At 40.3% G+C, this 12,096-nt stretch overlaps 1 protein-coding gene across 4 annotated transcripts in view; it reads left to right on the top strand.

The window, feature by feature from the left end:
• The window catches only part of LOC120918895 (NXPE family member 4-like), a 114,535-nt gene extending 102,978 nt beyond the window's left edge, over positions 1-11,557 (top strand). For all 4 annotated transcript variants that reach the window (XM_040330759.1, XM_040330756.1, XM_040330757.1 and 1 more), the window contains exons 4-6: positions 515-576; positions 5,638-5,856; positions 10,929-11,557. In XM_040330759.1, coding sequence (XP_040186693.1) covers positions 515-576; positions 5,638-5,856; positions 10,929-11,464 — 817 coding nt within the window. In that variant the 3' untranslated portion in view covers positions 11,465-11,557. The remainder of the gene's footprint in view (positions 1-514; positions 577-5,637; positions 5,857-10,928) is intronic.
• Positions 11,558-12,096: the final 539 nt, after the last annotated feature.

Below are 12,096 nucleotides of genomic sequence, written 5' to 3'. Positions count from 1 at the left end.
TATAGCAACAAGTAAAAAATATATTTTTTTTCAAAATTGTCGCTCTTTTTTTGTTTATAGCGCAAAAAATAAAAACGGCAGAGGTGATCAAATACCACCAAAAGAAAGCTCTATTTGTGGGAAAAAAAAGGACGTCAATTTTGTTTGGGAGCCACGTCGCACGACCGCGCAATTGTCAGTTAAAGCGACGCAGTGCCGGAAGCTGAAATTTCACCTGGGCAGGAGGGGGGTATATGTGCCCAGTAAGCAAGTGGTTAAACAGAGGCCAAGATGGCAGCTTCCTTGGCTTAAAACGATAGGAAGGTTTACTTCCACTTCAATACCTCTTTCTTGTATTGCAAAAAATATTTATGAATATCTATAGAAAATGGGATTTAATAAAATGTATAAATAAATGTTGATTCTAAAAAAAAAAAAAATGGCGTGTAGGTTGCATATAATGACATACTACTATCTTGAATATAATGCAAATTCAATATTATAAAATTCTATATTGATATTCAATTTTTTCCAGGGAAAATATTGCTATTGAAATCCCCAAAAACTTTGAATCCATTGATGTGAATTCATGTACAAGTAAGTAATCCTTAAAGTTGTACATATCTTTGAAAGTTTTTATTATTTGCATTTGGTTTCAAAGGACATCTTCACATTATTTTGCTGCAACAGGGTGAGAAACTTTTTTTTAACCCAACATCCACTATAGGGCCTCAATATTTCCATCTGTCTTCTAATATGGATGACAGGAAGGCAACAAAAGTCTGCATAATCTATATCTTTGACCAGCATCCCCATTTTTCATAGTACTTGTAATCTCCATGTAAGTAAGTGTACAGATTTACCCATAAAAAATATGTAATTAAAAGATAAGTATGGATTTAAGCAAAAAAAAAATGTATACTCACCTAGGTGGATCAATGCTGCATCTGTCCCCCACGGCACTAAGACCAAGAACTATGGGCCAGATTCACGTAGAACTGCGGCGGCGTAACGTATCGTAGATACGTTACACCGCCGCAAGTTTTCATCGCAAGTGCCTAATTCACAAAGCACTTGCAATGAAAACCTACGCTGGCAGCCTCCGGCATAAGCCCGCGTAATTTAAAGGGGCGTGTGCCATTTAAATTAGGCGCGCTCCCGCGCCGGACCTACTGCACATGCTCCGTTTCGAAATTCCCGCTGTGCTTTGCGCGAAGTGACGTAATTTTTTCGAACGGCGACATGCGTAGCGTACTTCCGTATTCCTGGACGTCTTACGCAGACGACGTGATTTTTTAAATTTCGACGCGGGAACGACGGCCATACTTTATACAGCACATACGTGTGCTGTGTATAGTTAAGGCACCAAAAACGACGACTAACTTTGCGACGGGAAACTAGACTAAACAATTACACCTGTCGGATCTTAGGGCTATCTATGCGTAACTGATTCTATGAATCAGTCGCATAGATACTCTGAGAGATACAATGGAGTATCTGAGATACTCCGTCGTATCTCCTTTGTGAATCTGGCCCTAAGTGATCAAACACTGCTGATCGCTCAACTCTCAGTCTTCAGGCTGCAGAGAGCTGGTGACTGTCAGTCACTGACATTCTGCTTAACCCCTTCAGCACTCACTATAGGGCTGAGCTGTAGAGGGGGTGGGAGCGGTTGGCTCAGACTGCTCCAATAATGCTATTGCACAGTTATAGTTATGGTAATGAAGTCTGTCATAATCAAAATTCATATTCAGCCATCAAATTTACAGATTTAACAGTCAGAGATACAGAGCAGGCCATCATACATTACATTAACACAACTTAAGCCAAGGAGGTCGGTAATAATCTATAGTGGCCTGCAACACTTCTAAAGGCTTAGCATTTGTAAATTAGGGCAAAGCCTCAAAAAAACAATACCTTTTATTGATTATTTCCAAAGACATGTTAAAAACATTCTAGTCTTTAGTGTTTCTGACCCAATTCAGGCCTAAGTAATTGCATCCATTAGTCCTCGCAAGTCAACACCCCATTAGCCAAGGCTATAGGGCGTGTAATACATATTTTAACAAGCAGTGCAAAGCAGGCCACATTTTTTTTACTTGTAATTCATTACTCTTGGGGTGATAAAATAATATCAATAAGAAGCATCCACATGCATGTATTAAATAATTACTATCATTTTAGGACCAAAAATGTATTATTATTTGAGGTGCAGGAGCAAATTCTGTATCACATTCCACCTCCTGAGTGATATGGACATCTGAAAAAAATCATATTTAAATTATTCATAAGGTAATTCTATTCTGTACTTTGACAGACCTAACCAGGACAGGGGGTTTTGGAGGGGACTGCAGGGTAGCATCTTGCCTACTGACTATGGGCCCTGGCTTTGAGGGGGCTCTATTCTTTGGGGGGTATGTGCCTGCAGGACCTTTAGAGTGGTTGTGCTTCAGATTCAGGTCCATGTCTCCCTGAAAACTCTGGGAACTCTGGGAACCTAGGACCTGGATACAGATTTGGGGCCTCTGTGCCCAAACCTGCATTGATTGCTTCAACCCCCCTCCTAGCCTTGGAGACTCACAGCAGAATATTATAATCAGCTTTAAACAACCCGATGCTTGTGTCTCCTGCTGTTATGTGTAATCTGTTTGCTGTTCTGTACCTTCTATTGTTCTCATGTAGGACTTCCTTCCTACCTCGTCATGGCGAGGTACGTCATCTCCTCATTTGCATCGCCCCCTCCTCCTCCCACTGCCTTCTGGGACCTGTGTGTGTCCCAGAAGGTGACGGGGCCATTCAGAAAGTGCAGCGTGATTCGCATATGAGCAGTAGGAAATTGACTGTGAAGCTTAAAGCCTTCACTGCCGGTTTCTCTTAATTGCAATGCCAGCGCCTGCACCTGAGCCGATGGATAATTCAGCTTTGGGGGGCCAACATCATGGGATCCCTGAACACGTAAGTGTCCTTATATTAAAAGTGAGCAGCTACAGTATTTGTAGCTGCTGACTTTCACATTTTTTTTCAGAGGCTGAAACTCTGCTTTAAGGTGTCTTTCTCTCATTGTATAATTCCCCATTGTGTGCCTCCTAGGTGTATATCCCCGTTTTTAATTGTGTCACTCATTGTTTCTTTCTGTCTGCTAGTATTGTGTCCACTTCATCTTGTTACCAAACTAAATGGGATGTTTATGTTAATTAGATTTGATTAGATCACTGTTAGGTGAATAGTTGTTAGTTAGCTTACTGTGTAATTAGATTACTGTTTATGTTTGTTAGCTGATCATTAGATATACTGCTATTACTGTTTACAGTTCGCATTGTTTAGGGTAATGTGATCAAGCTCTTACCTGATATTGTGTGGTATATATTCTGTGTGAATTTCCAATTGACCACTAAATGAGTATGAACATTTTGACATATTCTTGGCCATTCCTCGGTGCTTGGACTACAAAAAGCAGGGGTACCTGCAGCCTGTTAATGCTCCATTTCCATCTAAATGATGCACTCATGCTGAGAATCACTTTAAAAGCTAAGGATTCCCGATATGTTATGCTAAATGAAATTGGACTCTGCAGGAACCAGGAACCTTGTTAAGTACTTTATCATTCATATTCCCTTTTCTTTTGCTCATTCTATAGTCAGTGGACAAATATGTATAGATGTTACTTGTTTCTCTACTCCTATTGCTGCAGTCTGCAGTCTTCAATGCCCCATGCTGATAATTATTACCTTTCCAGAATACTCCTGGCAGATATAAAAAAATATTTTAATCATGTATTCAATAGAAATTATTGTATGTATGTACAGCTAGAAAACATACTTGCATCTGTCTTAATATCACCCCACTTAAAATACTGATAGATGAAATTATATCCCCCAAATGGGACTATACAGGCACGATTTAACGCAAAATGTTAAACATTTAGTAAATTTTTATTGTAGTAACAAGGTATAAAAAAACATTGATACGGCTCCAAAGACAATGTCATAGATGATGCAAACTTGTATGGTGTATTCCAACTCCTTACAACGCGTTTCATACACATATAGCTTTTTCTTCAGGGGTATTGGGGGATATCAGTTCATATCTCTACAATAAATTTAAAATTATTTTATACAACACGTGAATAAATGTATACCTGTATATGTACATTTTCACATAGCTATGTGGATCTGTTACTCACTAATGTATCATGAAAAGATAACCTTAAACTGCAGAGGTTTTTTTTTTTTACTGTCGGGGCAATAGGGATGTGGAACTCTCTTCCACAATTGGTGGTGGCTACGGGGAATATTGATAGACTCTTAGATGTGCATCTTAAGGTACATGAAATACAGGGATATGGGAAATATAGACACTAACACTCATGCACCTACACAGTTTGAACTGGATGGACTATTGTCTTTATTCAACCTGACCTACTATGATACTATGAAGAGAAATAGCCAGACTATTTTAAAACATATGCGAGTGCTTTTAAATGCTACGACTGTTTCTCTTCATGATTATTGTTGGGTGAGTGCTAAGACGAGTAATTGATTAACCACTTGCTTCCCCGGCCATAGTCAAATGACGTCCGCAGGAGGGATCTCCCATCCTGGGAGGGCATCATATGATGTCCTCAGCTTCCCGGGCATCTAGAGGGCGCGTCACTCAGGGGGATTGATGCACATGCCCGGCAGCCGCGATGTCCGATGGGCACCTGCGATTGCCTGAAACAGAGCATGGACGTGGATCTGTGTGTAAACACACAGATCCACGTCCTGTCAGGGAAGAGGAGACCGATTGTGTGTTCCAAGTACAGAGGAACACCTATCGGTCTCCTTCCCTTGTGAGTCCCCTCCCCCTACAGTTAGAATTACTCCCTAGGTAATACATTTAACCCCTTGAGTGCCCCCTAGTGTTAACCCCTTCCCTGCCCGTGACATTTATACAGTAATCGTTGCATTTTTATAGCACTGATCGCTGTATAAGTGTGAATGGTCCCAAAATAGTGTCAAAAGTGTCCAGTATGTCTGCAGCAATGTCACAGTCGGAATAAAAATCTCAGATTGCCGCCATTACTAGTAAAAAAAAACGAAAATGATAAAAATGTCATAAATATATCCCCTATTTTGTAGATGCTATAACTTTTGTGCAAACCAATATCAATATACGCTTATTGTGATTTTTTTTTACTAAAAGTATGTAGAACAAAACAAACTGAGGAAATTTTTTTTTAATTGGGATATTTATTATAGCAAAAAGTAAAAAATATTGTGTTATTTTCAAAATTGTCGCTCTTCTTTTGTTTATAGCACAAAAAATAAAAACCGCAGAGTTGATTAAATACCACCAAAAGAAAGCTCTATTTGTGGGTAAAAAAATTATCAATGTTACTGTTATTATCATGCAGTGTTGCATGACTGCGCAAATGTCATTCAAAGTGCGACAGCGATGAAAACGGAAAATTGGCCTGGGCAGGAAGGGGGTGAAAATGCCCTGTATTGAAGTGGTTAAGCTGTACACCTTAATTGTAAAGTAGTTTGCAAAGAAGCTTTAGGAAAAGCATGAACTGACTATGTTGTCTGGTAGGGGTCTGCAGGTCATGACATTAAAAGAAGAAAATTACAAATACTGTGGCAGGTCATCAATATTTATTTCTTTTTATTTTCACAGACTCATCTCCCCCACCTCTAGAACAATGCAAGATTGGGATGGTGCCTCCATTTCCCAGCGGATTTGTGTTACAGAATAAATGGAGACCTGCGTTCTGTCGCCTCGCCAATTTTACACTCCATGAACAAATGTACACCTGTTTAAATGACAAAATGATACATCTGACTGGTGACTCTACTGTACAACAATGGTATAATTATTTAGAAAAAACATTTAAAGGTAATAATGAACTATTATTCATGCAGTTACTCAAAGATACACTTTTGAAATATGTCACTTTAGAATGCAGAAATATGCATAGTGACGTAACGCAGAGCAAAATGTCAAAATTAATCTTAAGCTGATCTGACTTCACTAATGCAAAATCTGCTTGCTTCCTGTAGTTGAGTTTTCATATCACCATTACTTTGTGTACCCTCTTGGAAAAAAAAAAAGAGCATCTTATGCTGCAATATTTACTATTCTGTTTCAAATGCTGCTTTGACTTTGTGCTTTATGCATTGCCCTCCATAGACAAAGCGGGGGAGATTTACTAAAACTGGAGCACTCAGAATCGGGTGCAGCTGTGCATGGTAGCCAATCAGCTTCTAACTTCAGCTTGAAAAACAAACACAAGAGGACGCCTCCATCTAGGTGTAACAATTTAATTAATGCTATTTAATGATAGTGTTATGTTTGTCTACATAAAAAAACAAAAACAAAATAAAAAATTCAATAAAAACATTGAAATAAAAAAAAAAAAGGCATAAAAAATATTAAAATGCACTCACTAGATAAAAATAGATCAAGTGTTCTCATGGACCTATATAGACCTTTATAGGATCACCCTCAGGCTGCATAGCTCAGCAGGCATGTGGCCTGTCAGGCTTCAGGCTGCACTTCCTTCAAAAACTCTGCTTCAACCAGCTTCAACCGTGCCTGCTGAGCTCTGCAGCTTCACGGTGATCCTATGAAGGTCTATATGGGTTTATGACAAGCCTTGATCTACTTTTATCTAGTCAGTGCATTTGTTTTTTATGCCTTTTTAATTAAATCGCTACACCTAGATGGAGGTACCCACCTGTGTTTGTTTTATATATGTGGATCTCAAGACCTAATCTGAGAGGAGCTGCATCCATTTTACCTGGTATTGCCTATCACTCTCCTGGCCTTTTTAGGTGCTCTGTTTAATGATGGGTTGGGTTCCAGTCAGAGCAATAGCTTATTCTTTTTTCTTTGGTATCCAACGTCAGCTTGTTCAATTAAGCTATGACAATAAAACCTGAAAGCTGATTGCTTTCTCTGCAGAGCTGCACCAGATTTTGCACTTTCCAGTTTTAGAAAATCAACCCCAGTCTGTCTAAACCAGTGGTGCCCAACCAGTGGCCCGGAGGCCACATGTGGCCCGCGGAGCCCCCTGATGTGGCCCACGACCTCCTGTTCTGGGATGGCTGGTTGGCAAGCCCAGATTGCAGGTTGCCGACCTTCCATCTGAGAGCATCAGTGTTGTAAATAAAGCCGGCGGTAGAGGAAACAATCGGCTTTTCAGAAAGTGCACCACACCTGCAAGATATAATAGATGTCTATGGCAAAGTGCAGCTAACCGTGGAAAAACCACAGGTACATTGCGCCGCATTAGACCACAGACCATCAGCAGGGGCGGACTGACAACTCATGGGGCCCCCGGGCAATAGAAGATTATGGGGCCCCTCTGGCTTACAGATGGCCACCACGCCAGGAGGCAGTGCAGAGGCAGGACAGCTAAAATCTTGGGATATTCACATTAAAAGCATGTCAGTTTCGGACATATCAGGGACAGATCTAAAAAAAACACAGATTTTTACATACTGTCCCTGGTTTTACTGAGCCTGGCAACCCTGATGGGGCCCCCTAGTGGCATGGGGCCCTCGGGCAGTGCCCGAGTGACTCAATGGTCAGTCCGCCCCTGACCTTCAGTATAAAAGCAGCCTTAGGCCACTTTCAAGCGATTGGTCCGACCCATTCGGACTCTCCATTCACTTCTATTGATCGGCAGATGTAAACAGACTTTTTCACACCTGCCTACCTCCAATCCGCTCTGCTAAAAAAAACAGAAGTGGATCTGTCCCCTTCCTCTGATTGGATCAGAGGGCCCATAGAGTAGATTGGGCTGTGTCTGCTTGGCATATGCAGACTGGACCCAGACCTGTCATCTGCCAACTCCACTCCTTGTGGCCCGCGACTGGTTACTAAATTGCTTTAAGTAGCCCTTGGCCTTCAAAAGGTTGGGCACCCCTGGTCTAAACAGTATGGCCACCTGGTGACTTGGCTCCATCCAAAGGCAGCCAAGAGCTACAAAAAAAATCAGAAGTTGAATCCAAAGAAATTTTACTTCAGATAAGTGCAATATAATACGAAGACAGTGACTTTCCTAATCTCTGTTTCTCGAAAAACGAAGGCCCCATTCACACCTGAGCATTTTGTAGTCCAAAACTCCTAAATGCTCAGCATCCAAAATCCCATGGATTTCAATTATGCTTGATTCCAGCTTAGTGTAGTATTACTTGAGAACTGTAGTATGAAAAAGTACAAGTTTCAAGTTACAAACTACAAGTTTCAAACATTTTTGGCCACAGTAGACTTTGAAGCTCTTGAAAAACATGCAAACTTGCTAGGAAAAAAACACACATATTGAGTGTTTTTTACCCTAGTAACTAGCTTCTCAATTGCCAAAAATCATTTAAAAATTGCTCTAACCTCAGACACCTGCATAAAATGTTCACAAATGCACGAACTGCTAAAAAAAAGTCTGAAAAAGACACACCTTAAGGTGTAAATGCAGTCTTACACTCAAATTGAAAATGTGAAGAAACAGTGATCGTCTTGATCCAACTAGCACTAAACAAGAGGAGAGGTCAGATGAGGCACCAAATTACATATGCAATGAAGTTGTAGTGACCTTAAGCCACCACTAGATGTCAGGATACATCAGAACAATAGTAAACTGATACAGTTTATTACAACAGGAAAAATACATACAGGCATAGCTCCCAACTGTCCCTAATTTAGAGGGACTGTCACTCATTCACAACAAAGTCCCCTTGTTGCTCTTTTCTTCTAATGTTTCCCTTATTTTGGTCTGATCTATATAGTTGTATATAAATTGCAAAATTTACCTTTTAAAAAGTGTTTCTCAGTGCTAAACCTTTCATCCAATTTCTAAATTGCTGCATTTGTAAATGTCAAAATCCAGTAGAAAGAAATAACAGTGGTTTAAAAAAAATCACTTGTGGGCTTAACTAATCTTTTTTATTGTATAATTCTCCTTTAACCACTTAAGCCCTGCACCATTTTGCAGCTAAATGCCCAGGCCAGGTTTTGCGATTCAGCACTGCGTTGCTTTAACAGACAATTGCGCGGTCGTGCAACGTGGCTCCCAAACAAAATTGGCGTCCTTTTTTCCCCACAAATAGAGCTTTCTTTTGGTGGTATTTGATCACCTCTGCGGTTTTTATTTTTTGCGCTATAAACAAAAATAGAGCGACAATTTTGAAAAAAAAATAATATTTTTTACTTTTTGCTATAATAAATATCCCCAAAAAACATATATAAAAAAAAATTTCCCTCAGTTTAGGCCGATACGTATTCTTCTACCTATTTTTGGTAAACAAATCGCAATAAGCGTTTATCGATTGGTTTGCGCAAAATTTATAACGTTTACAAAATAGGGGATAGTTTTATTGCATTTTTATAAAAAAAATGTTTTTACTACTATTGGCGGCGATCAGCGATTTTTTTCGTGACTGCGACATTATGGCGGACACTTCGGACAATTTTGACACATTTTTGGGACCATTGTCATTTTCACAGCAAAAAATGCATTTAAATTGCATTGTTTATTGTGAAAATGACAGTTGCAGTTTGGGAGTTAACCACAGAGGGCGCTGTAGGAGTTATGCCGCGTACACACCATCACTTTATGTGATGAAAAAAAAATGACGTTTTTAAAAACGTCACTTTAATTGACTGTGTGTGGGGGAAAACGTCGTTTTATGTCTTGTAAAAAACGACCAAAAAAAATTGAAGCATGCTTCAATTTTATGTGTCGTTTTTCAAAAGTGCACTTTTTACTTCACAGAAATTGACCGTGTGTAGCAAAAAACGTCGTTTTCTAAGACGTTTTTTCATCCACGCATGCCCAGAAGCTACTTATGAAGCAAGCTTCAATTGTAAAACGTGGTGGAACGTAACCTCACTTTGCAAGATCATTGTGAGAAAACGATGGTGTGTAGGCAACTTCGTCTTTGAAAATTGAAGTTTCAAAAACGTCATTTTTTACTTCAGAGAAAGTGTCGGTTTTTTTCATCACATAAAGTGATGGTGTGTACGCGGCATTAGGGTTCACCTAGTGTGTGTTTACAACTGTAGGGGGGTGTGGCTGTAGGACTGACATCATCGATCGAGTCTCCCTCATAAAAAGGATCACTCGATTGATACGCCGCCACGGTGAAGCACGGGGAAGCCGTGTTTACATACGGCTCTCCCCGTTCTTCAGCTCCGGGGAGCGATCGCGACGGAGCGGCTATAAACGAATAGCCGCGCCGCCGTCCCGGATCGCTCCCCGAGGGAATCCGCCCGCCGCACGCAGCGGGGGGTCCCGATCGGACCCCCCACCCGCTAGAAGGCAGGGACGTATATATACGCTCATCTGCCTGTCCGTGCCATTTTGCGGACGTATATAGTAGTGCGGAGGGCGTTAAGGGGTTAAGAGGGAGTGGCAGGGGGTGTGTCCTATGCCTACATACCTTTGCGAATAGGTGTCCCTCGTTTCTATCTCAAAAAGTTGGGAGGTATGTAAAGGTGGGACAGAACCTTCACCTGTAGTCAGGAGCTGACCTTCAGCCTAGGTTCACACTGCTGCGAATTCAAAATCGCGGTAAAATGCGCGATTTTACCGCGATTTCGGCCGCAATTTAATGTAAATCGCGGCCCGAAATTGCAAAAAGTAGTACAGGAACTACTTTTTGAAATCGCAGATGCAGCGTCGCACTGATTAGGACAGTGCCATTGCCGACAATTGCCGCCGATTTGAGATGCGATTTGACATGTCAAATCGCATCTCAAATCGTACCCAGTGTGAACCAGGGCTCATAGTAATTCTTTTCTGCTACCAGGTGCCCTTAGTCTGGACTTCTGCTTCAAATTGTTTTATATGCAAGGCATTGCGTTCCAAAAGGAAAGCTTTTTTTTTTTGTTCACTAAAGTTTTTAGCTTATACTAGTCAAAGTTGAAACACAGTTAAAACCATGTGCTTTTTTTTATTATTATACCAGGATTGAAACATTTTGATCTACATCGGACAGGATTGGAATCTATGCTGTTATCAATTGATATGCAGAGAAACATCAGACTACAGTGGAAAAAGCACAGCCATCCAATTGTTGCAGATCAGTTTTACTGGGTAAAAGATGATCACTATATAGGTGAGCAAATAGACCAGCTGGATGGAGGTCCACAGCATGTCATCGTTATCGGCCTGGGACAAAACTTCAGACCTTTCCCCATCCACCTCTTCATTAAAAGAGTTATTAATGTGCGCAAAGCATTGGAACGTCTCTTCTTACGGAGTCCGGACACAAAGGTCATCATTAAAACAGAGAACACCAGAGAGACAAACTTAGATGCCGAGAGATTCAGTGACTTCCATGGCTATATTCAGTATCTCATAGTAAAGGACATCGTCAGAGATCTTCATGTTGGTGTGGTTGATGCTTGGGACATGACCACAGCGTACAATACAGATAATGTTAATCCTCCAGAAAATGTCGTCCAGGACCAAATATATATGTTTTTAACTTATATTTGTTAGTTTAGTAAAAATGGCAGATTTAAAGTGGATGTAAACCCACTCTTATCTTTTCTAAACTACTGCCATGGTGCTGATCTATAAGGATATACATGCCTCCTGCATGTATCCTTACCTGTCAAATGTCTCCCCTCTGTCTGTTATAAGAACTGAAAAACTGCAGATTCTGTGGGTGGGTCTGTTATCTGGAGCTTGGTGGGTGGAGTTGTGATGTCAGTAGACTCCCCGCCTGTCAACATGCATTTTCTCTTGTGTATTCCTTACACTAAATTCTGCTATGATCACTAACATCCAGTCAAAATCCAGAAAAGTAACCACATGACTTGACAACGTTTTTCTCTGTTCGTCAAGATTTATCTCACTGAGCAATAAAAGAGGATTGCTCAGAGCTGGATTAACTCTGTGTGGCAAGACTGGGCACAGATGATAGGAAATCTTATACTCTAAATTGTCCCAGCAAAAACAATGTAAAAAAAAATTCGGGTTTACATCCACTTTTAAAGAAGAGAATGACACTAGCTATTATCCAATAATACTTGAAATATATAGTAAGTACCAAAAATACTTGATAAAACTCTCAGGGAAACATTAAATAATAGCTTAATTGAAAAGCTAAAGAATAATTAATTTCTCTT

This window comes from Rana temporaria, chromosome 12, assembly GCF_905171775.1.
Source record: "Rana temporaria chromosome 12, aRanTem1.1, whole genome shotgun sequence".
NCBI lineage: Eukaryota > Metazoa > Chordata > Amphibia > Anura > Ranidae > Rana > Rana temporaria.
This window is presented reverse-complemented; position numbering and strand designations above follow the sequence as displayed.